At 35.9% G+C, this 26,372-nt stretch overlaps 1 protein-coding gene across 1 annotated transcript in view; it reads left to right on the top strand.

The window, feature by feature from the left end:
• LOC137405950 (localization factor PodJL-like) overlaps nt 1-19,102 on the top strand; it is a 38,600-nt gene extending 19,498 nt beyond the window's left edge. The window contains exons 9-12 of the mRNA XM_068092432.1: nt 5,611-5,706; nt 7,232-7,402; nt 14,289-14,417; nt 18,571-19,102. Coding sequence (XP_067948533.1) covers nt 5,611-5,706; nt 7,232-7,402; nt 14,289-14,417; nt 18,571-18,728 — 554 coding nt within the window. The 3' untranslated portion in view covers nt 18,729-19,102. The remainder of the gene's footprint in view (nt 1-5,610; nt 5,707-7,231; nt 7,403-14,288; nt 14,418-18,570) is intronic.
• The last annotated feature ends 7,270 nt before the right edge of the window (nt 19,103-26,372 follow it).

Genomic DNA, 26,372 nt, shown 5'->3' with positions numbered 1-26,372 from the left:
TGTACCTGTTTCAGACAATCCTACCCTTGTGTGCACCCAGTCCATGTGCTGACAATTCTCCTTTACTTGCGGAAGAGTTTACTTTCCATTTTAAAGACTTTTCTTTACTGTTAATATTAATTATCTCGTACGAATTGTCAGCTATTTATGGCGGCAGTAACATTTATACAGCTACTAGCTGAGCCGTCTTGCGTTTCTCGGGTATTAAAAATCTGCTCATAAACAATGAGAAGTGATGAGAGTTGCTTACCATTTGCTATTAGCCTGGTACATTGCCAACGGAAAATAGTATTAAAAATCAACATAAACAATAAGAAGTAATGAGAGTTGCCCGCCACTTGCTATTAGCCTGGCACATTGCCAATGGAAAATTCCAGTAAGCTGGTTAATAAGCGCTAGGCTTCTAATGACTGTACGCCATGACGTTGCGTCAGCGTTGTCCAGCTACAGCTATTCTAATAATAGCTATAGCTGGAGGAACGCACATACACACATACTTTGAGAAATGTATATAGATTTGCATGGCTACCATTTTTGCTCAAGGAAAATAGCTGCTCGTTAATGATTAATATCAGTCAGGTGCAACATAATTTCGGTTTTTGAAATGAACCATTGGGGGGAATTGCAGATATTAGCAGATTTAATTACTCAAGAAATTTACCATAATAAGCCTATAAGAATGCTTCTTTTTTCCTCCTAAATTTCAACTCCAGAGGTCGGGGAGCCCTATGCTTGAGTATGTGTGAAATCCCAATTTACAAAATCAACTTCTGTGGAAGGAGAATTTAAATTACATAATAAACTTATCATTTCGTATAATAAAGAAAGTTGTAGTAGTCAAAAATTCTGCTTATGTACTTATTTTCTTGTCTATAAGAGGCACAGCATCAATTAATATGTTCATTTCTGTCATTGTCCATTAACAAGGCTCTTCAGATTAGTGTAGGCACAACAAGTTAACAAAAGAGCTGTTCACTTATGCAGGCCAAGTCTAAGTGCCATTAACTCTCAATGATGCATTGCTGTTGGCTAACAAAAAACTACAATAGTCGAACCGCAAAATGCAACATGGCTGCACAAGTTGGTTTCCGTTCTAAAAGATGCCAAATCATGTTCGTTTATTCTCACCTCTAATGAATACTGACTGTTTCCACCAAATATTGATTGGTTATATCATCTCCATCTTGAACATCCTAGTATCGGGTGTGTCATGCTACCATATATTGACCCTATTGCTTTAGTCCACCTGTACCAGGAACTAATTTCTGGCACAGTGCTAATTAACCGGCTGTTCATATTCATTTATGAGAATGTTTGAACAGATTAATTGTTAAAACGTGATTGTGCTATGCAAAATGGCCAACCCTTTTTACAACGTTACAAACATGATAAGTATTGATGATGAAATATGATAAACATGATAAATAAAGGCATTGTCAAGGAAAATACAGGAAACCACTAAAGCCAGCACTATTAAAAACATCTATATATATATATATATATATATTTCTCAAAGTCTGTCGTCGTCGGAAATCCGGCTATAGATCTTAAAATCTTGGAATAAATATTCCGTACCGAAGAGGATTCGATCTCTGACCAAGCCATTCACCAGTCCGACGCCTTGCCCACTGGACTACGGAAGTCGAATTGCTAGCCTGCCAATGTACGTCATTATATCAGAGCAAAACCTAACTGCTTTGCGTATGACGCGGGTTATAGCGTAATGTCACGAGAAGCTGTTCGCTCACATTGTTAAACTGGCTAATAGCAAAACTCTCACTACTTTTCATTGTTTATAAGACAAAAAACTTTTCTCATGATATGTAATTTGAAACTTAGAATGGCAAATGTTGTTATATGTTAAATACAAATCAATTTTTTGTCCAAATACTTTTCTATTACACGGGCAACGCCGGGTGGCACAGCTAGTAGTGAAATAAAGGTGACCTTCCAAAAAAAAAGTAGAAACTGAGACACAAACAATCGAATCAAAACTGAGCAAACATTAATTCATCTGAACATGACAGACTTCTGGTTCAATGAAGTAGATTTATTGTAGATCTCAGTATAATAGATTCTCACTAAAAACAGATTCAGGCTTCAAAGCATTTCCCGCAACGATTCCAAGAACTCTATTGAATAATGGGTTCCAAAGTATTCAAGCTGTGCAAATTACCCTTGCTCACTGGAAGTTGTATGGGAAAGCATTTTGTTTGGGGAAAAAACCATTAGCGTTGAACTGTGTAGCAACAGTCAAAAGTTATTACAAGTCATACATCTAATATCCTAAACTACTGTGTAAGACACAAACGAATAATAGGGGGTTATGGACAGGTGCCTCGGTTTGATCCAATATCCAACATTTTTCATAATCGTGGTACATCCAGAAGAAAGTCTCTAGATGTATAAAAGTCTGTGATGGAGACATGAAGGCATGAGCATATAGCTTTTCCAAAAAATGTCTCATCAGCAAAAGATTTGTGAGCAGCTGACAATTGGAATATGATTTGCCAAATACAAAAATACCTTATTAAGCTACAGATAAAACTTATGATTGGAGATTAAGAATGTCTCATGTTTTTCTACTATTTATTCTACAGATACATACTGTAGAAAGCTGAGGTGATAAGTCAGCTTGATAATAGCAAAGAACAAGTCAGCAACTCGGTTAAGTAAATAGAGGAAGTCATTAGGGCATGTAAGTCTCACAAGATCACTTCCTTGATCTGGTACTGAGAAAGCTACAACAGCATACAGCTGTAGTCATAGCATACAGCTGTAGTCATAGTGTAAAGTTGTGGTTCAAGTCAGAGCGCAAATTTTAAGCAATGAGAACAAATTCAAAGCTCATACCATACGGTCAACTCTATCAAATGTAATATATTCAAAGATTAAACTGCTTTATGCAACCAGAAAAAAAGTTACATTTTGAAATTTGTAGATTGTCTTTCAAATTTGGCGTACAATTGGGACTGCGGTGCAGGATGTTTTAATAAATTTAGTATCACTCACTCTGTTGAAAATGTTCAAGGTTTCATTTACTTTTCAATTCCATTTCCAAATGTGTATTACTTATGAACAGAGATGCCACTTCATCTCACTTATTGACATGTCTGAGGCATCAATCGAAATTCTAAATCGCCTCATTCAAATTTTCAAATAGTTTATTCTACAGTTTATTCTAAATAGCCTTAACAATAATATATCAACTCATTTATGATAAACTGGTCCATCAAATAGTTTATTCTACAGTTATTCTAAATAGCCTTAACAATAATATATCAACTCATTTATGACAAACTGGTCCATTAAATAGTTTATTCTACAGTTATTCTAAATAGCCTTAACAATAATATATCAACTCATTTATGACAAACTGGTTTATCAAATAGTTTATTCTACAGTTATTCTAAATAGCCTTAACAATAATATATCAACTCATTTATGACAAACTTGTCCATCAAAAAGTTTATTCTACAGTTATTCTAAATAGCCTTAACAATAATATATCAACTCATTTATGACAAACTGGTCCATCAAATAGTTTATTCTACAGTTATTCTAAATAGCCTTAACAATAATATATCAACTCATTTATGACAAACTGGTCCAAGAATAATTTAAAAAAAATTTTTTTTGTACAGATCTAAAAAAGAAGTTTTAAGATCTCTCGTTAGATTCTGGTGATATTTCTCTGTAGTCGACTTAGCTTTCTACTCTTCATAGTCTATTTGCAAGCAGAGAGGTTGAAACGAATATCACTATTTCAATTTCATTTGTAATGCGTACAAGCAGTATTTGCTGTTAATCGTTTTGTTGACCAAGAACCATGTCAGTTGAACCACGACTCAATAGATGCCACCGCTTGCATGTGAAAGAGATTGTAAAATTTGAGTTACTAAAATTTGGACTCCCCTGTATAAAATAGTCATTGTTTGTATAATGGGCTAGAACAAATTGCAAAAAAAGGAAATTTGTTTGGTCATCCGTCACTTAATTTCATAATACCTATTCAATACTGTTGTTGGTGGTAACAACTTATGTTTGGAATTCAATAGGTAACAGTTGGGGAATAGAATAAGGAATTTTTTTTATCTATCATCAGGTTGTAGTTGTTCTTAAACAATTAGTAGTGATGTTGCATTTATAAACAACTAGCTGTGCTACCCGGCATTGCCTGAGTTTTAAAAATCAGCTTTTAAACAATGAGAAGTAATGAGAGTTGTCTGACACTTGCTATTAGCCTGGCATATTACCAATGGAAAATTGTAGTAAGCTAACTAGGGTGTCGGACTGGCGAACGGTAGGGTCCGAGATCAAATCTTCTTCGGTTCAGGTTCTTTATTCCAAGATTTTAATAGCTATAGCGGGAATGCAGACACACCACATACAGACATAAAATATTCTTTGAGAAATATATATACAGTGAAACTCGGATAACTCAAACTTCAAGGGACCGAGCAAAAGTGTTCGAATTATCAGAGCGTTCAAGTTATCAGTGCACTGTCACAAGTCCATGTATTTACTTATTTATTAGTAGATACATGTACATATACAAACTATAATATAAAGCAAAAGCACAAATGGCTTGTTTCAAATTAAATGCTTCTAATGTAAAGTTTAAAACGTTTTTATCAAAAAGTATAGAGATTTTTCTATCACTTGAGATTGGTTCGTTGTTTGAGGTGATGTTATTGCCAGGACGTTTTTTTAGATTGACATTGGCAAAACTTGATCGTTGTTGAAATGCTCAAAAGAAAAGACATCTTTTTCTTTTGAGCGTTTTACCCACGATCAATTTTGCCGATTTTTCTTGAAGTTTATGCAAAGATTACCTCACTTTACCTCGCTTCCGAAGGGCGATCGCTACGCGGATGTTTGGTATAAATCAAATTTCACCAAACCTTTAGAGAAGTCGTTGACAAAAATATTTTGCCGATGGTGGTAATAACGACGCTTATGAATTACGAAAAGTTGAGGTTTACCTTTATGGCTTGGAATAAAGTGATTTTCTAAAGCGATAGCAACCGTTTCGGTAGCCGTTGGGCAAAAAACAGTTTGAAATAACAGTGTTGAGTTCGAGTTATATAGAGCCATTTATCATTGCATGGGAACGGACCAAGCAAATCCATCCGAGTTAACCATGTGTTCGATATATCCGAGGGCGAGTTATCCATGTTTCACTGTATATCGATGGCTTGATCGCAACTGTTGCAGGCTCATTCAGTGGAGAATGTGTTTTTCAACTTTGGCATAATACAGAAGAGATTCCGAAAGCTAATTAGTTAAACTGCCTCAAACTGCCTTTTAAATTAGATTTATCAACTTTTGTTTACCTATAACGGACATTTAGTAGAAACGAAACAAATTTAGGAGTCCATTAGGTAGAATATTTAGAAGTATAATCCAAGTAGTACATAAACGCACTGCCAGCCCTCAAATGTTGTAGGTTTTGTTTTTTAGCAGTAACACAAAATTAGTTGCTATGCCTTTACATGTGTTTTGGTTTGGGAAAGATTGCTTTTCAAAATTTGACAGGATCCTTTGTTTTTGTAAGTTAACTTTCGATTATCTCCGCAATTTTCTTGCATTTTTTTTTCAATATTTTAGGCGGACTAGGCATAGATGGTGAGAAGGCTCTCTATTGGCTCAACGAGTCGGCTAAACAAGGCAATAAACGAGCTAAGGAGCGACTCAGAGAAATAGGTGAGTTGATATGCGTATCTAATATGGCAGTCTGTAATGTTTGATGTGGTCGTCATTTATTTGATCAGTTCATTCTAAGACTGAAGTAATCTGTGACTTGCCAAGTGATTAGAAATACGAAACTTTTAATTAGCTCTTCAGGGTTCAACTTCCTCATTCTTGCATCTACTTGTTTTCTTAGTCAATCTATTCTCTGTAATCAGATAGTCTATAGAACATATGTGTTTACAAGAAAAATTCTATTAAAATGTTTCCTTCATGGCTCACATTTCTTTTGCATGACTTGCAAAAAACCAATTAACTTCACTCGTCAGCATGGAACTACCAATTGACTGAGTTAACAGTACACTGTTCTCTATCTCTCTCGATCTCTCCAATTCGACTAAGACTCTACCGTACTTTTCAAACTATTAGCCGCTACTTTTTTCTGATGATTTGAGCCATGCGGCTTATATAAGGGTGCGGCTATTCCGTGGCTTTTTCTTTGACCGCTAGGGCGCATTAACCATAATCTCTGGTTAGTGCGCCTCTAGCCGTGAAAGAAAATACGAAACAATGCCTAACGATACTGTTCCGTTAGGCACTAGGTTAAAAAGCGTCGGTTAATACGAAATAATGCCGTTAGACACTGTTCCGTTTTAAACAGCAAAGTTGTTGCCGTGTTAAAAAGCACCGTCCTGAGTTCTGCGGCCTATACAAAGGTGCGGCCTATGTATTGTTTTATTATCGGTTTTTGGAAAATAAAGCAGATGCGGCTTATATAGGGGTGCGGTTTATAGTCCAAAAAGTACTACGGTACTATGATTTGGTTTTATGGCAGCCCTCCGTGAGGCTTTTAAGCTGTTAGGTGTTGGGAACCATGATGGATGTTTCTCCACTTCATTTTTGGTTTGGTGCCTTTAAATCTCTGTCTAGGTCATCCTTGATTAGGTTTTCCATCATGGTGCTGGGTGTATAGCGACTGTTCGTAAAGTTGGTTGTGCTCCATCCTACGCACATGGCCTAGCTATTTGAGTCACCGTGTGTACTTTCTCGCGACTGTTTTATAGCCATGTTCAGCAATTTAACAACAACAGAACATATTAGAATTTTCAATATTAAGAGTTACATGAAAAGGTCTGTTACTGCAGAATCTGCTCTGTATGCATCACAAGCCATCAACTTATCATTTTAGCGCTAGTATTATGTCACCGCTAGTGTCTGATGTATTACCTTCTAACTGAGTTCATAACTACAGATTTCATATGTTATAACCGAGACATTGTTTACTGATTTTCCTACCATTGGCAACGCTTGCAAATCCTTAAAAGTACATATGGTATGGTCTTACGCCATCAGGAAGTCTGATAACGATCAATACACTAGTGTCAGCTGTACCTTAAACCCTTTGTTATCGGTCACTAGACATTAATAATTAATGCTGCATTGTGTTCGTAATAGCGTAATAGTTTTTAGTCGTAATAGCTTTTCATGAGTATTATGTCTGCTAGCTGTCAGCTAGCGCTCCGGTATTCATTTATTGCAGAAGCTGATCGTCTCCCGCCTTCTGCCTCCCTTCCTTCGATAAGCATGCACTTGCCTCACACCCTCTCTGACCTAGCGGTGCCTGGCATGCACAGAGGCTATTCCGATACCGTTCTTTCCTCCAAGCGGACTCCCAAGGCTGTCGCACCACCGCCATCCCATGCTTCTTCGGGTAATTCCCTTGACCTATCATTAGCCATAGGTCTACTGCTGGCCTGTTAGACAGGTATTCTTAAGCCATGGTCACACGATGGCCGAACCGACTTAGGTTTGGTTCGGAGGTTGATTTACTTCGGTTCGGCTAAGCCACATGTCACACGGCATCCGAAGTCACTTCGCTTCCTAGATAACATACGCATGAAGACAGGACACTGTTTCATTGGTAGTTTTTATGTATTTGAGCTAAATATTTCTATTGTAAACAAAAAACCTTGAGGAACAACTATTAATTATAATTACGCCGCAGATTTATCAGAAGATCGTTCAGCTGCTCAAAATAAATCACTCGATACAAAGATTTTGCCAACCCTTCCCATCAACATACAGTAATTATATTTTTTATTAACATATGAATGTTTTTCAATGCTGAGTACATAACAAACAAAAACGTCTTTATCATAGTACTGTGGTTTTACATAAATAAATCAGTCAACGATACTTCATCAGGATGTGTATGACACATTACTTATATTCTACACGAAAGAAAACCACAACCATTCTCTTACATTTATGCAAAACTTAAGTGCAACATCTTACATTTATGCAACACAATCACAAGTCCGGGTGAGCCTTGTCGTAAATTGCTTCATGTTGATTATTTAACAAAATAAAAGTATCGTCCCATTTCTTTTTTAACTTTGCTCACACGCACTTAAGGAGAAATGTGACATGTGCTCGTTAGAATTTTATCCAGCCAATAAGAGCCAGGATTCGGCCAGAAATTTCGAAATGACCGAAATGGTTCGTTTCGGCCAGAAATGTCTTCGGCCGAACAGTTTACAACTGACAGCGACGTCGTTTTGCGTCATTTATATCGTTTTGGCTCTCGTGTGACCACCCCTTTATGCATAACCTCAGTGCATCTTAAAACTAGCGACAAACAAATAGATAAACATATGGGCAATATTACTAGAGATGTTTTGTGTTTAGTAGGGGTTATACGGCCGCAAAGCCCATGATAACGTCCATATATCAGCTTTTATATGAAGAACTGTATTGAGACAGTCTTCCAAGTATAGCAACCTTGTTACTCCATTTCTTTTAACTAGTCTATTTTAGCTTCGGTTCTAGAGTTGGTTGTTTTCTCTATGTATAGACTATAGACTATTGAGCAGAGATTGGAAATTCGTAGTCATAGTTATTTTTAGAATGGCTAATTGGCATATCTAGAAAGGTGATGAGCTGATCTTGTGCTGTCAGGAATTATGAGACCACGCCATTATTTACACATATATCCATTACATGTCCGTACATACACGTATCTATTACTTATCTACTACATATTCCAGAGGTTGTGTAGATGTGTTTCATCCTTACAATGTCCTGCAGTTCGTGTTTCCATACTTTTGTTCTTTATCAAGTTTACATACGTATTTTGACATAAGCCTGACTAGCAAAAAGTGTCTGTAATTATTAAGTAAGGACTTATTAAACCCCTTCAAGACAGATCCCTGCAATATCAGTTATCGGCAAGGTCGCTGACTCCAGAATGAATCACGGCGGTGTTGGATTTAGATTGACCCTTTTAAAATCATTTTACCTATTTATAAATTTCTGCTATGGCAGCAATTTCTCAGCCTAAGTAAACATGATATAGTCTATACCACTATTACATTATTATTTGTGCTTAGTACTCGTGTGCAATCAGTGCTTGTTTATAAAAGTTCATCTTTTCTGTAAAATTATTGAAAATGGCAACACAAATACTTACTTACATATTCATTTTGATGCTGATATCGATTGGGTCAGCAGTCCAGAAGGGGATTTTAGGTTACAACATGGCAAATAGAAAATTGAAAGCACAGAAAAAGGTGAAGTGGGGTAAAATGAAAGCAACAGTGAGATTACAACTGGTACCGGAAGCCAAGAAGATAACAACAATAAAACATTTATTCACGTGCTTTTATTTTGGTTTCTGCAAGTAATATAAACTTTTTTATGGCACTTGCCTTTATATATTTATTTTTAATGTTTGGTAGATTATTATTATTACTCATCCTACAAATTTGCAGATTTCTAGCAGGTCGTTTGATGACACGAGACAATTATTTAAACTAAGCTTACAATGAGTAGAGGTTCATAACTCGATTTCTATTGTACATAAACAGCCGATTTTTGTTACAAACTGTAGCAAACATATAAATAAGGGCAATGAGCCTTGATACAACCTTGTTAAATCTTTTGATAAAATCCAAAAACTGCGTTCAAATTTGGCAAAACGAAAAAGTTTAATGGCTCCAACTAATTGCAAGTGGGATTAGATCGTTAGAAGATTGTCAAATGTTAACTGCAAGCAAAATATATTGGTTTCGAAAGAATTTTCTCGGTTTTCTAATGCATATTTATTTCAGGATTCATTACAAATTGGAGGTAAGATATAGCGGCCTTCTTGCAGCAATGTTCGAAACAAAATGTTTTGTTAATTAGCATTGTCTTTGCAGTGCTGGTAGCTTGTGAACGCTCAGTTGTGAAAAGGATTAACGACAGTACAGTAGATGTTCTTATAGTGTATACCTCCTGTAACGTAAATTCCAGATAACATAAAAAATTTAGGTGAAGTTTTTGCTTCGTACTACGTAAAAATTCCGCATAACGTAAAGTGCAAAGCCGGGTGAGTTCTCAAATTCGATTTGAACGTTAATCTATCTCGCCGTACTTGCGTAAGAAAAAAGGATGTGCGTATACTGTTATACTTGCATATTATACATACAACTTTCGAAACAATCATGTTCGTCGTGATAGATTATCAGATGTGTCGACAAGACATAGAATAGAGTAGCTGCCTATAGTTCATAAATACAAAGGCAATTGATTGGTGCTGGTAGTGCTGCGTCTGTCAACCAATCCGAATGTCATGGGTTGGAGCATCGTCAAAAGTTTTCTTTTATCGTAACCTTGACCCCTGGATACAGATAGACGACGAACAGGTAGTATCGCTTTTTTGTAAAATTTACAAAAATTAAAAAAGTTAAATTTTTTTTCTATGCCCAAAGGTGAGTTTAAAAAAATCTTGGAACGGATTAGGCCATTTACATGTATTTCACTGTTCCTATAACGTAAAATCTCTACAACGTAAATGTTTTTGGAACATTTGGTTGCATTGCGCATTCATATCTTGATATAACGCAATTGTCGTGCTTACCCAAAAAGACCACTCATAAAGCAATCATGGTTTTTTAAGAAGTGTCTCACAGCAAACCCGTGTGCTATTTTTATCAAAGTAACCACAATTATAGTTTAACATAGTACAGTTCAGATTTTCAATTTTATATTTATTTATTATATTTATTTATATAACGCTTCACAATTGAAGTAATAAATATACCAATTGATTCTTAGAACTTGTTCAAAAATTTAGTTTTAGCAATTTTTTGAGATGCACAGAATGCATTTTTGTTATGGCCATCGGTGAGAGATGGTCTGATACAAGCACTCACAAAATAAAATGTATTAAAGTTTTGTATTTTTTTAGTTTGGAGGCTGTTATGAAATTCAATTCTGCTGTTATCAAATTGTTAAAGGAAATTGGTTTTTGGGTGCAGGCGTCTCATATCTTTGTGATCATAGGTGAATTTTTGGTATCCACCCATCAACGTCATCAGTTGGCCCGCTTTCAAAGCCTCTAGATAAAATGTTATGCAATAATGATATCTTCCGAATAGCTGTCAATACGCATTACTCATGAATGCTTCAACTTAGGTTCATTCCATCCATCCATACAGCAAGCGCGTGGGAGATGAGCGCGTGGGAGAGAAGTGTGTGGGAGAGATGATGGATGAGACATACTGTAGTTTTAAGAACACTTATACTCCATGTTTGATAGTCACACTATCTTTATTGATCTGTAATGTGAGTCAGCGCCTGTGTATAATATAACAATTTCTGCAGGATGCTTTCCTTACACACCCTTTATAGAGGATGTTTCCTATTCAGGCTCAGATATGAGGATTGTTGGCCTGTCTGATAATTGTTATCATTGTTAACAGTTTAACATATCAGCAATAAAGAGTTACACCCAAATCACAAAGAGAAGTGTGTTTCGTACAAACAGTGATAAAGTAATATGCAGATGGCTTGCCTTTGATTAGATAAAAGTTTATGATAAGTTTCAAGGATTTTTGGTGCAAATTTAATGGGCTGATTAGGGTCGAGGGATTTTGTCATAATAATTAGCTTTAATTTTCAGAAGGCTTTCCTTCACGAATGTTTTGGAAATATCAACTTTTGCTTGCTCAATTCTTCCTTAAATTCACATGGATATCTACATGTATCTGTACACAAGCTTCAAATATCACTGCAACCCAGAGATTAAAAACACAAAACAGTTTGGTTTGTGCATTTCCTTGTAAGTTTTGCTTCCTTTTCATGTTCATGAATGTTAAAAGTATTAAATTGCCAGGACAGTCGTTAATTAAGCATATCAAGTCGCAACCTGTTAATCAGCTGTAGTTGTCTTTCCTTATCATTACTGTAACCGATTGCTGGAGAAACATTGTATGAATTCGCAGACATGGACACATTTTCATATCCATGTGGGAGACGTGGTCATGCGATTGACACTAACAATTAGTATGCAATAGGGTGCCTCATTTTTATCTATGTGACCCTATTATGAGTATGTTATAAAGTGAAAGGCAAAGTGTATCAAAAGAATGTGTTCTTGTGTATTACAAACTTTTGTTACACTACAATAATATAGCTCTGTTCAAATCAAAAAATTTTTATTAATAAAGCTATAAAAATGCAAATATAGGTTTATCTATATATATATAAATCTCAGTGTTTGTCTGTCGGTCTGTTGTTCGTGTGTCCAGTTAAAGTCATAAACTCGGATGCTTCAGGTCTGCAGACAGGCGTCCTAAACCACCTTGCCAAGCAGCTGCATTACATTGCTATACAATGGAATAATTGTGATCATACTTGTTACATTGGTTAATATACGCATGCTTAAACCACTTGAAAAAATAATATTGGTTATTACCAGCACTCTCGAAAATCATTATTCCATGAGAGTTCATTACGCGTAATCTAACAATTATTAAACTGGCTTCAGAAACGGCTCCTATTATAGTAAAGATTTAGATTAGCATAAGTTACTAGCTTAAGTTACTCAAATTCATTAGGTAATTATTTCATGACCCGCGCAACACCAGGCATTCACTAGTATATACATGTATATACTATTGCCCGACATCCATCCGTTTGTTCACGTTTTCTGTCATAGAACTAAAGACTGTCCTCAATTATTCTGAGTCATTGTGAGGAGGCTGATTAGCTCGGTTGGTTGGAATGTCAGACTACCGGTAATTAGCCGCATGTCGTTGGTTGAAGTCTCACATGTGCCAATTTTTCAATCTCATTGCGTGTACAGAATTTTGTGATTGTGCGAAAGTTGACACACTTAAATTAAAACAACTGAAGTTGTAACACAAAAATAAAAGGCTTTGACATCCATACTGCACTTTATAATTTCTGACAGCGTAACATTAATTCAAAAGTCACATTTTATTAACTACGAATCTGTAAGTCCCCTTGAGTGAATCTGAATTAAGGCTGATTTCCGACAAAGAATAGCAATGGAAATTGTAATCTGTCCAATGGGGACCACTCATTTCAATGAATCAATTATTATAAATCATTTCACATTCACCAATGAATGGAGAGAGCGCTAGCTATTATTTAAAATTACCAATTGTAATAAAGAAAATTGCTTCAGGTGATCCTTTCTGTTTTTATTGCATTACAAAAAAGTTTCTATATATATTACATACTAGCATTATCAAATTTTTTACATGTAGATATCAAAGAAAAAATATTTTGTTTGCATTTTTCGTTATGTGAGCTTTGCAGAGTGCTTGTCGCTGGACTGGCACTAGTATTTTCACTTCTCATTTCACCTCTCACACGCTTCAGCCTTCGGGTCTGTCGTTGAGTTAATTGTTTTAATAGAGGAAGGGTGTACACTGACTAAACCTATACAGTTGACTTCTGCCATACGACATTAATTCATTTTGGTGTTGGCATCGTAAGACAAAAATGTCGTATAGAGGGATATAAAAACCCATAGTAATTATCTAATGCAGACGCCCCAGGTAAAAAAACATCAAATTTTTTTATACATATTGTACATATTAAAAATTAATAACAAAATAGTATATTAACCTTAGTAAGTGTAGTTACCTCCAGTAACTTTAGCTTATTCAGTGGTCTGCATTAAAATGCAATATTACTATGTACAACACATACTATATAGAGATCTTACCTTTGAGACAGATGTATAACGTTAACTTTGAATTTACCTTAAATGCATTTAGCTCACTAAACACACACTTGAAGCTAAGTTTTAGTACGTATTAAACTAAACATTAATTTTGTCATCGTCTTAATCTTTGTTATCTGTTTCCGATTTCGTCTTTAGTATAACTTGTAATGAATAATGCCGAACTGAGAGAGAGCGAACATTGTATCTCTTTCAGGCGTTGGGGGAAGGATTTTGGCAAATAGCATTTCGGCATCTTCGCTATTCCAACGTATTCAGCACACCGACCACCGAATTTAAATTTCGAGAGACATTTGCGTTGATATCGTATGGCAAAAGCAAGGCTGTATAGTAGGGGACTAAAACATGTTACACATCGTAAGGCGAACAAGCTGTATAATAGGGGCGTCGTAGATGTAGATTGTAGATGTATATGTGGCACTGTAGATGTAATTTCCTAGAACTGGTGTATCTCACTACCGTGATATTCGCATCATTATAATGAGCTCAATATATCTTTTCTACAGGCAATATTAGCTGATGCTTTAAATACCTGATTGGTCTTTGTATCTATTTACAGCTTCGTCATTGGCTGGACGACCTCAGTTCTATATCCCCTCTGAAGAAAGTGAGCTCTCTCTAGGTGATTCTTTAACTAATTGGTCAGATGAGGGTCTTAGCTCCGCCTCCTCTTCGAGTCTCCGCTTAGGTAAGAATTAACTCTTTTTTAATTATTTAAAATGACTATAAGTCATGCTTGGCATGGGTTCGGCAGTTTTATCATCTTTGCACATCGATTGTGAGAATGTTGGATGTATACATTACATCATGTTTGTATTTGTTTATTCCCAGCAAATGCATGACTCCTCATTGCAGCCGTACTTGTACATCTGCAATAAACTTATTTAGTCGTCATTAGAAGATTTTTAGTAAAAATGGTGTAGTTTTTCATCTATCACTTTATTAAAGATGTAGTTGCGTCAAATTTAAGTTGATCTTAAAAGAAAGCATTTTTTTTTTCTCTATCAGTTGATATGTTGTTTGTTGTGTTACGCGATCGCATTGCCAAGATATTTGAAGATTAAAACCGAAAAAATCTGATCGCCGTAAAAACGCTCAGGCCACCAAAACGTGCCCAGACTTGCCCAAAATGATGTCACGCATTTGACAACCTGTCTCTATCTCTCGTATTCACATCGGGTATTTGCGATAAAAGTCTAGTCTTACGCGGCTCTATTGGCATATATCTTATTTTGTATTTGCTCATGTTGGCTAGAATAAAATTTTAAATCCTGCTACAGATGCATTATTATGAATGTTTCAAAGGCCTCAAATAACGAAAATTGAAAATTTGTTCTACTCACTTTCTCCAAATGTTGTGTAAACATTTGGGTACCGACTACCAATTCTACCGGTCTACGGTAATTCTGTCAAGTCACTTTTGTAGAACGCGGTCTTTGTATCAGCACAGTTCTGCCGCTACCCATACAAACGATATACAGCCTCCCATAAGCCCCTCCCACATTATGTCGCCTTTTACCTATTGCCTACGTACTAGTTTCTTACTAGTAGTATTCTTACCGAATACTAGATAAGTGAAATAAGCAAGCCACTTCTTTGAAAAGAATATAGACAGGGATAGAGTTTTAAGGATGAGAAGTCTGCTGCAAACTGGATTTGAACTCACATTCTCCAGTTCTGCGGACACCCATATACCATATCCGATTCACTACAATATTCTGCAAATCATGTTTTGCATTATCTTCAACAATATTATTTTATTATATAATTTTTACAAGCAAATATATTTTCATTTCGGCATAAAGCTTTTATTAAAAATATTCATCAAGTCGTGGCCACTCACATAGTATTAGCTGATACAATAAGACAAATTCATCTACTGCAACAAACTCAAACAAAACATCATGGCTTATCCAGCACGCATTCAAGTCTTGCTTTTTCCTTTATGGCAGTTTCCACACTGACAAAGCTTCTTCGGCTGGTGGGACGACATAAACATTCTGTAATCAGTAAAACAAGTAAATGTAAACAAAGTAGATGCAATAAATATGTCATTCATAGATATGTCATTCTAAAGCGTATCTATTGACAGCTTCCAAATTGGGAGTTAAATAGATTGCGAGTGTAATTTTAAAAACGAATAAACATTTAATAAAGGCACAAGTACGCCAAGCCAACGATTCGAATCTTTGGTTCTGGAAATTAAAGATTTGCAAAGATCAATCGATTTAACCCACTTCCTACGAGTGAAAATAATTTGTAATCATGACTCTAATTTACCAAAGAAAATTTGAAAAAAATATTATAGCTAGGTAAAACGGCAAATAGGCTATGAAACGATGATTAGAGATGGCAAAGAATTATCATTTTATTAATTAGTATATGTATTTATGACTATAAAAAATATTACATTTACTCAAGTATAGAAGACTCTAAGTTAATTTACTTCCATTCTGTCTTCTTCTGCAGCAAAACGCTGCTGACGCCTGTCAGCTTTGGCCATAGGCTGTCTACTCTAATCTTTTACTAAAAGTTGCTCAGATAACTCTGAGTAGCGGTCGCTCGAACTTGAAGCCATTTTAAAACTATGTATAGCTTAGTAATTGTTGAAACGCGTTGAATCTGTAACGCGTAATGAGAATGAATTCTCTAATTAGGAGAATCTTCGAGATCACAGACAACGCGTTTTACGAGTGAGAACATTTATTACGGCCTATATAAAAATTTCGCACGCATGATTGGCTAACGAATCGACCTCAAATTTATTGCTTGTGGTTTCGTTTCAGATACCTTGCTTGTGACGTCACGAAATAGGCACCCGCTGGAACGTGAGCTTTTTAAAAGAGGGCCTCATTCAAACGCATATATCTCTGGACAGGGTTGGTCTACAAAGACAAAAATGGCATCAAATTGTAGCTGATGTTTTAGCCTTTTATGGGTCCTAATTGACTTTTTTGACGCAACTACATCTTTAAGGGGAAAATTTCTGGTCATCTATGTCCGCAATACCGTAGCATATTTACTAGCATATTTACATAAATTGCTAACCATTTTTATAATAAGAGCCTGGCAAACAGAGGTGGCAAACTGTAGCAAACATATCAATGAGTGCAATGAAGCTTTAGGCAGCATTGTTAAATATATTTATAAAATAAACAAATGCTTTCAATTTTAGAAGAGTTGAACACAAACTACATGTATTAGGAGTAGCCTCAGCTGCGCCTCTTTGCTAGAAATTATCTAAGTAATCAATAGGCCAGGTGCACCCTGTATATGCAGGCATCGTATAAATCAATTATTACGTACAATAGCCAGTATAGAGGGTTTTGATCATGTATGTATCTAGTACTCAGTTTGGCAGATGCTAGCTAGATGTTCATACGTTAACCAGAGCTGACAGTGTTCGTTGTACATGAAAGTTACCATGGCCTTTGTCTTTTATTCATTAATATTTTGGCAGCACAGCGGATTGAACAATTTAATAAGAATGGTAATCAAAATGAGAAATGCAATCAACAAAGGAATGATTTAAGTGTACGGATTTAAGTTGTACAAAGCTCTCCGTTTGTAGTATCCCAAGTTAGTTGTCTACGTCTTGTCTGCGGTTGCGAGTCACACGCGATCAGAGACTGTAAAGAGGCACCCATACTACCGCAAGTGAAGCTATGCTGTCGATGTAGGCATGAAGGGCAGTCCATTCCGCATCATTAAGCTGCAGACCAGTAGAAAATAATAGTTTGTTCTGACAAAAATACAATGAACAGTTTTTTATAATTACATATTTACGATCCATTTCAGAAGTGTTTGTGCTGTAATAAGCATTGAGCACACAGGTAGCTGTTAGCAGGTAGCTGTTAGCAGGTAGCTTTTAGCGCAAACGATATGATTCCTAAGGAATAAACATCGAAAACTCTCAATATTTGCTCTTTGCTTGCACTCTCTTGCTACCAGAAGGTAGGCTGCGGCTTTGGTTTTACTCTCTCTCTTTTGCTCCACACCCCCTCCCTTTTGCTCCACACCCCCCTCCCTTTTGCTTCACACCCCCTCCCTTTTGCTCCACATCCCCCTCTCTTTTGATCCAATTCCCCCTTTTGCTCCACTCCCCCTTTCCCTTTTGCTCCACTCCCCCTTTCCCTTTTGCTTCACTCCCCCTTCCTTTTGCTCCACTCCCCCTCCCTTTTGCTCCACTCCCCCTCCCTTTTGCTCCACTCCCCCTCCCTTTTGCTCCAATCCCCCCTTTTGTTCCACTCCCCCTTTCCCTTTTGCTCCACTCCCCCCTCCCTTTTGCTCCACTCCCCCTCCCTTTTGCTCCACTCCCCCTCCCTTTTGGTACGTTTGCTCTATCCCCCCTCCATTTTGCTCCACTCCCCCTCCCTTTTGTTACGTTTGCTCCACCCCCCTCCCTTTTGCTCCACTCCCCCTCTCGAGTAATTTTGCTCCACTCCCCCTAAGGTACTTTTGGCATAATGAAGTATTTTTTATCACAGTATCACTTCAACTGCTAATAGATTTTCTGTATACATTGACCATATTTTATGCCTAGCTTAGCCAATAGTATGACAAAGATTTCCTACCCGTCCAATAGTGTCACCAGGCTTCCTAGCTTAGCCAATAGTATGACAGAGATTTCTTACCAACCCAATAGTGTCACCAGGCTTCCTTGCATAGCCAATAGTGTGGCCGGGCTTTTTGCTTTTTCCAAATGGTAAAGTGTACAAATCATCAGTCAGGGGACTGAATAAGTATATTTGCAGTTTTATATGTTCTCTAATGCTATAACTCAAGGAAGAAATGGATTATTTTAATAGTTCAACATTCGGATGCATAATTTTTTCTTGTAGAGCGACAAGATGACAATTTTTCTATCGAGTTCATACCAGAGAAGACCTCATTGTCCAGCGTCTATCCATTACGAAAGGTGCATGAGATCCCTTTGAATTTGTCAAACTCGAGTCTTTACAGACCTCAGCTAGACGAACCAGAGATTATCTTTGCTTAGCATGGAAGCATCGCTGCCAATTCATAATATTGTATAATTAGACTTAACAATATGATATTTGCATAATTGTTCCCCTGAGAATCATATTACGCAACTTTATATGCCAAGTGTATCCTTCATGCAATTCCTTATTTTAAAGCATGCATCGTTGGTCAGGCTTTTTGTTGTAAAAGAGATGATTAACTAATGCTGTTTGTTGTGCTTCCTAACAGGTTTTTCTTTATTATAAATTGGTTGTGCAGGTCATGATATTTTTATAAGTATACTTATTACTGCCAATACTGACGGCAGCTTGACGATTTTTACATGGATACATGTATATAGTGTAATGCATCAGTTATTTTCAACAAATATATTTTACTTATTCTATAAAATTCTCATCTTTAATTCTCTATTTAGAAAGTATTGTATTCTTACAAGATTGTTTTTTATTGAACGACTTACCGTAGAGCCTCTATTTGAACGCTATCTTTATTTGAATGCCACCTCTAGTAGAAAGGTCACTATAGGCGAAGGGTTGAAAAATGCAGCGTCATGGCGTTCAAATAGAGGTTTTATGGTACTAGACATTATTCACTGATCAGCATGGGATGGAGTGATCCACAACAAAAAATCTTTATGTTGAAAATATCATATATAATTTCTATCTTTCACCTTTGTGAGGTAATGAGGGTGAAGCTTACGAATGGAAAGTGAAAGTTGTGTTTAGAATGGAAAACCTGACACATGAAAATCGCTAAATCCTGTATCAATGCCTGATAATTGTAGGAGATAACTCAATTGTTTTAGAGATGTTACACATACGTATATTCTATGCCAATAAGATCATGAGTGTTATATATGAATATAATAGATATAGTGCAGGCCTGTGTACATGTACAATAATAATAACAAACCGTATACTAACATTTTTTATTCCTAAGTGGCAGTCATGTCTGAAGGCACATACTTGTATGTAGGTCAGGCAGTAAATTTTCTTCAGAGAAAGATAGTACATGTTGTGGTAAAGTACTTTCGCCTGATCTCTTGTTGCTAGTGTAGGCAACTTTTAAATGACTCAATTTTACCTTTGGCGGGGAATAAAAATTTTACAGTTAGGATTTTAAAAGTTATTTTTTGCGTGTTAAAGATTTGGTATTTTCAATCGTTGTTTTTGTGTCTTCACTCAGGGTTCATTTCCATCAAATTGGTCATTTTATATTCTTTGTTTGTGAAATCAAGGTTTTTGTGGCTGGTAATTTGTATGGGAGGTTTCTTTAAGTCTGTCTTGTATAAGAGGCTATTACAGGTAATCCTTTTCCTGTCACTACTTGATCTCTAGCAGTTTATCTATATATATTATATATATATTTCTCAAAGTATGTCGTATTTCTCAAAGTCTGTATGTCGTATATCTGTCTGCATTCCGGCTGTAGCTATTATCAGAATAGCCTAGCTGGACAACAATGCTGACACAATGTCATTGCCTACCGGCATTTGAAGCTTACTAACTTAGTGGAATTTTCAGTCGTAGGTAAATTGCATAGAGGTATATATATACTGGGTCTAGTAAAATGCATGATGCGTGAAGAAATGCGTGACGTTGCGTGAAGGCTAAAATCATGCCAGATCGTCATAAAATTTCTCCCAATGGCTTACCAGATGCATTTAAAGTAATATCTCAACAAATCAGAGATCTTCTTTCCAAGTTTAAATTATTTTCAAGCTAATACAGACAGGTCCACGGCTTTTTTTCAAGCACATGTTAATATGATTCCTGACAATTTCTATTAGTTTTTAAAGTGTTTTTAGCTAGTTTTAATACATTTTGGACCAATTGTGACCCTTATGCATTTGTCTAGATTGAGAAAAATCTCAACAGACTAGAAAAACCCATGAGGGTCAAAATTAGTTCAAAATGTATTAAAACCAGCTAAAAATACTTTAAAATCTATTAGAAAATGTCAAGAGTCATATTCACATGTGCTTGAAAAAAACCGTGGACCTGTATTGTTGAGATATTACTTAAAATGCATATGGTAAGCCATTGGGAGAAATTTTATGACGATCTGGCATGATTTTAACCATAACACAGTGTCATGCAATTCTTCACGCATCACGCGTTTCACTAGACCTGGTATATATACTAGGTGAACGCCCGACATTGCTCGGGTAACAAAAAAGTATTTGCACAAAAAATTGATTTGTATTTAACATATAACACCATTTGTCATTCTAACTTTCAAACTTCATCTCACGAGAAAAGTGTTTTGTGTAGTTGAAATAATTTAAGAGAAAATAAAAACAGCTGTAAAGGTTTTCAATCTTTGTCAAACAACTGTAACTTTTAAACTTCATATCATGAGGAGAATGTTTTGTGGAGGTCAAATAAATTTAAAAAAACAACCATAAATGGATTTAGATGTAAACCTGAAATAATTAGCAAGTAATAGCTAAATTAAGTCAGTTTTGCTACGATTACATTGAAAGATGATTTGGTAATGATACAATTAATACGAACTGAGAAAACAAAATAAAAATCTTGAACAAGTTGAATAATAATTCGTGCATAAGAGTGTGTAGTAAAAAGGTGACTGTTCTCACAGCAGCTATCCATCAAAACATTGAATATGACGATACTGATACCTCTTGATACTGTTAAAAATGAAATATCGAACTGTCTTTGTCTGGTACTTTGTCTGACCGAGCAGAGAGAGAATGAAGAGGCTATTTGTATTTGAGATAATACAACTGTCCACGTGAAAAGTATTAGCCTTTACCAATTTTCTAATCGAACCTTACGAAAAACCGGAAATAGAAGTGTAATGGCACATTCGAAACTGAAACGGCACATTTAAGAATTGCAAATTAAAAAATAGGTAATGGTAGAAAAAATTTAGTTTTTAAACAATTTTAAATGCAAAAGGTAATATTAGTTAATAATCAAAAGTGCACATTTAGCGTGTGCATACTGTATATGATAAGGTCGATTGAATGTTAAGAACTGAATAGCTCAGTAGTTAAATGCGTGGTTTGGAACTTGTGGTAGCAATCTCCCTGAGTTCAAATCCAGTATGAAATGGATATTTTATTCTTATTTAGATATAGATATATTTAGATGAGGAGTTTGTTGAATTATTCTTATTATTGTTAATACGAGGTTAAATAACTTACAGAATGCTTTTAACCAATGAACTGGGTGTTTAAATTATTAGACTGATTTTATAAAGTTGCTGAGAAGTAAACAACAACATAGAACTTTCTAGAACAAACAAGCTCTATACATAACAGTAAGGACAAGAATGCACAGGTTCTACTCAAACTAGTGATGTCACAGAATTTGTTAAGACTACGCATTGCTGCTGCCTGTGTCATGTTGTATATCTCTCCTGCTCTGTAGCCTTATCTAGCTGTTCACACACTGAGCCAATACCCGCTGAGCAAATACTTTCACCCTTATTCTAGTCTTACCCACTGTTCAACGCTTCACAGCTGTTTTTCCCGCTGCATACTACCTAAAGTAATCGAAAGTATTATCAAGTTGCTATATAAAATAAACTGTTTGAATTGTCTCAGTTGACAAACTCTCAAGCCGAGCATAGTTATTAATAATAGTGAAGACATTCTTTATATCGGTTAAAATGGGCGTAACAACGTTGCTTCACGCGCTCGGCCCTTGGTCTCCGTAGCTGAATGGATGGCATTGCACGGATAATGAAAACAGCTTATAATTAGTTGCAGGTAATGTAGTGTAAAGATAAGTCAGTTCATAATGTAATTCAGGTAATGTTTTGTTTATAAGCTGTTTTTATTACCCGTGCAACGCAAGCATTCAGCTAGCATATATATACAATGTATATATATGCTAACTGTAGCATAAATATAATATATATATAACATATATATTGTGTAACTCGGCTAACTCGACCTTCACGGGACCGAGAGAAAGTGCTCGAGTTATCACAGCGTTCAAGTTATGAGAACACTGTCACAAGTGCATGTATTTATCAGTACATATGAAAACTATATATAAATCAAAAGCATTGATTGCTTGTTGCAAGTTAAGGGGCCTCTCAGGTAATGTTTTAACAATTTTTATCAGAAAGTATAAATATTTTCCTATTACTTGAGATTTGTTTGTTTGTTTGTTTGTTTGTTTCAGGTGATGTGACTGCCGGGATGTTTTCAGATTAAAATAGGCAAAACCTGATCACGGTTGAAACGCTCAGAAAAAAGACATATTTTTCTTTTGAGCGTTTTAATAAAAACCAGTTTTGCCGATTTTTCTTTAAGTTTATCTGAAGGTTACTTCGCTTCTGCTAGCATACGGATTGCTATCCCCAAGCGGATGTTTGGTAAAATTTGGTTTTTTGCAAACCTTTACAAAAGTCGTGAACGAAAATATTTTGCCGATATTGGTAATAATGATGCCTGAGAACTACTAAAAGTTGATGTTTATCTCTATGGCTTGGAATAAAGTGATATTCTAAAGCGACAACAACCATCCCGGTAGCCGTTGGGCAAAAAACTGTTCGAGTTAACGAAGTTAAGGTCGAGTTATCTAAAGCAATTTATCATTGCGTGGGAACGGACCAAACAGAACCGTTCAAGTTAAAAATGTGTTCGAGCTATCCGAGGGCGAGTTATCCGCGTTTCACTGTATATATATCTCAATGTTGGTTTGTCTTTTGTTGTGTGTCCACGCGTACAATTATAGCGATGACGTTTTAGAAATGAAAAATACGCTGTGCACTAGAATTTAACTTGAAACTTCCAGTTTTACAAACAGGCATTCATCCAATACACTGCATCCACTGCCCAAATGACTGCCCAACTAACTGGCTATGCTATGGAATCAATTGTGAACATACATATTTATTACACCAGCCAATCTTTCATGGTTTCACGCTTAACACTTCACCTAGTGTTATGTGTGACTCCATACCAGAAGAAGAAATGTGCCCCTACACGAAGAAATGTGAGGAAATCCATATGGGAAGAAAAATGGTTAAACTTCCAAGGCCACCAAGACTATTGCAATCAGTATGGAGTTGCCATAGGCACTGCAGCTGGTACAGTATGAATTACCCATAAGTAAACACAGTACACATAAATAAACACAATAACCTACACAGAAATAAACAAACACCTTCATTTAGAAGTTAGAACAATAAATATTGTGTATGCTGATTAAAAGTGAATTTTCCGTGCAAATTCGTTTTTATTTGTGCAATGCCAGGCATTCAGCATGTGTTCACTGTAATCATGTTCACCCATCACCACAACTTGAATTCAGAAAGACGTTGCTTCATGCAGGATTCAAAATCATGACTTTCGGCATGGTAGACCATGCTCTGCACTAATCAAGTCATCATGTGGGTGTGCTGAGTAATTGTATATATACATGCAGTTATAAGACCTGATGATCTCTACCAGCCCGTCTTTATTATAGTTACAGCAGCATCCGTTTGTTCGACTGTCTATCTGTTCGTTCGTTTGTCCGACTGTCTATCTAAAGCAACCGTTGGATGTTGGAAAAAACTACAGCATCCTACAGATTTGATGATTATAATTGTAAATAATAAAATACCCGGTGTTTTGAATAGCGCTGCTGCCTGGGTTTTATTTCTGAGTCACAAAATTATGTTGTGATGTCTCCTAAAATTATGAAATAATCCGCTGTAAATCAACACCTATATAGTGACAAGTCTAGTCAGCATGCGCTGGAATTCAAAGGAATTGGCAAACTGAACCATGAGAAAATCCGATTACCATTATGACTCGTGTTGTCAACATTGTAGATCATCGGAGCGGCTAGTAATGGTTGAGGGGATTTATTCTTCTTAGACACATGTGACAATACACAACAAGTTCGCGCAGGTCTGTATAATGAGTCATGAATAAACACTGTAAAACGCAAACACAAGGAAAATCTCCTTAAATAAGCTATCTTTTTCTGTTTAGGCTCCATCTAAACAAATACTCCATTTTCTGCTGTGTATCATACTTAGTTATCATTGGCTACAACTTATTTTCAATAAGGACTCTTGTCATTTTCATAAGATGAGTTTTATGCGTATGAACTGAAGAAAGAAATGAAGAGCGAAGCTATGATGAATCATCTTCCATCTAAATACATGTATGTTTAGAAGACAGAGAATATTTAATATCACTGAGTAATTCACTGTGTGTGTTTAGTGATGACTTTAGTATGGAGTTTGGGTAAATGAATGGGCTATAACTATCTTGACCAGAGACACACGGGATCATGAAGATAATATTCATAATAGTACAACACTACCAAATAGTAAGAGAATTCTGGTAACTTGATAAAAGTAACTCATACAAATATCTAGGAATACTTGAAGTGGACACAATCAGAGACAAATATCTAGGAATACTTTAAGTTTGTTATCAATAGAACTATTGCTCATGTTCAATTATTATAGCAATGGTATAATAATTGAAGCATTTGTTTCGGTTAGTATGTTGTTGCTATAATAGTTGAAGCAGATGATGTTAACAAAAAACCATTTTCCCTAGAGTTGTCCATTATTAGCAATGAACTAGGCAGTGCAAAAATATTGTTAAAGGTTGACTTGCAATAAAATTCACATTACAGTTATTTGGTATCAAAAGATTCATCATGTCTTACTCTTTTGTAGGCGCAAAATATGTGGAAATGTGATTACAAGCTCTTAAAAGCTCAAAAACAAACAGTTAATCGCAGCCACACAAGACCGCCGTAGTTTGGATTCCCTTTCCAAAACAGCTCAAATGTGACGTAGTTGTGAGAGATGGTTTCTGTTTACACTTTCATGCAACCTTAATCGTCAAAATATTTTCACAAATATACTTCACGCATTCAATAAAACCATGTTTATTGTTCTTACGCGTCTATTTTATCGGCATCGTAATGCTGCCACTTTGAGCACTGATATCTCAAAATCTACCATCAAAATCTGTTTAATTTTTTAATCTTAGCTTGAACGATTGCATATCATCCTCTGATAAACATGATGAGCCTGTTGGTCACCTATGATGGTCAAAAAATGCTGTAGAAATTGTTCGCGCTTTATGGCGGAAATTGTAAGTCACATGATCAGATAATGTTAGTTTCAGTTCAAGTTTGATCTATTGCAAATGGCAGACACGATTTCTCGTATTAAGATTGTTAATGTTGTCATTTGAAAAAAATATATAAGTATTTTTTCGCAATATGAAGTGATAATTATCATCATTAAAATCATATACTTGTATATATAATAATATTAGTTCTATCACTCTCTAGCTATAACTATTACTACTAGCTAGCTTGGCACATAAGAGCTGGCTAGTGGTGGTGCTTACTTGCTGGGAGGTTTGATTCTGTTGGGATCTTCTTCAGATAGAGAATCAGGCTCGAAACGCCAGGGTCTTAACCCTTCAGAATTTGACATTTTTTATGATCGCAAGTCGTACACGTACTTCGAATTGTCGGACGGAATGGCCAAGCTAAAACTGTAAAGTAGCGAGCATCTATATTTGATACGGGGTGTTCGGTAATAACCCGAAGTGTTTGTCATAAACTAGTGCTATTTGATAAGTTTTGTATTGAGCTTTTTATTGGCCTTTCAATTCACATGAGAACATCACGTGACAAGACAATAACCAAATTTCATGGCT

This window comes from Watersipora subatra, chromosome 10 (assembly GCF_963576615.1).
Source record: "Watersipora subatra chromosome 10, tzWatSuba1.1, whole genome shotgun sequence".
Lineage (NCBI taxonomy): Eukaryota > Metazoa > Bryozoa > Gymnolaemata > Cheilostomatida > Watersiporidae > Watersipora > Watersipora subatra.
The sequence above is the reverse complement of the archived record's forward strand: the minus strand, read 5'-3'. Positions and strand labels throughout refer to the sequence as shown.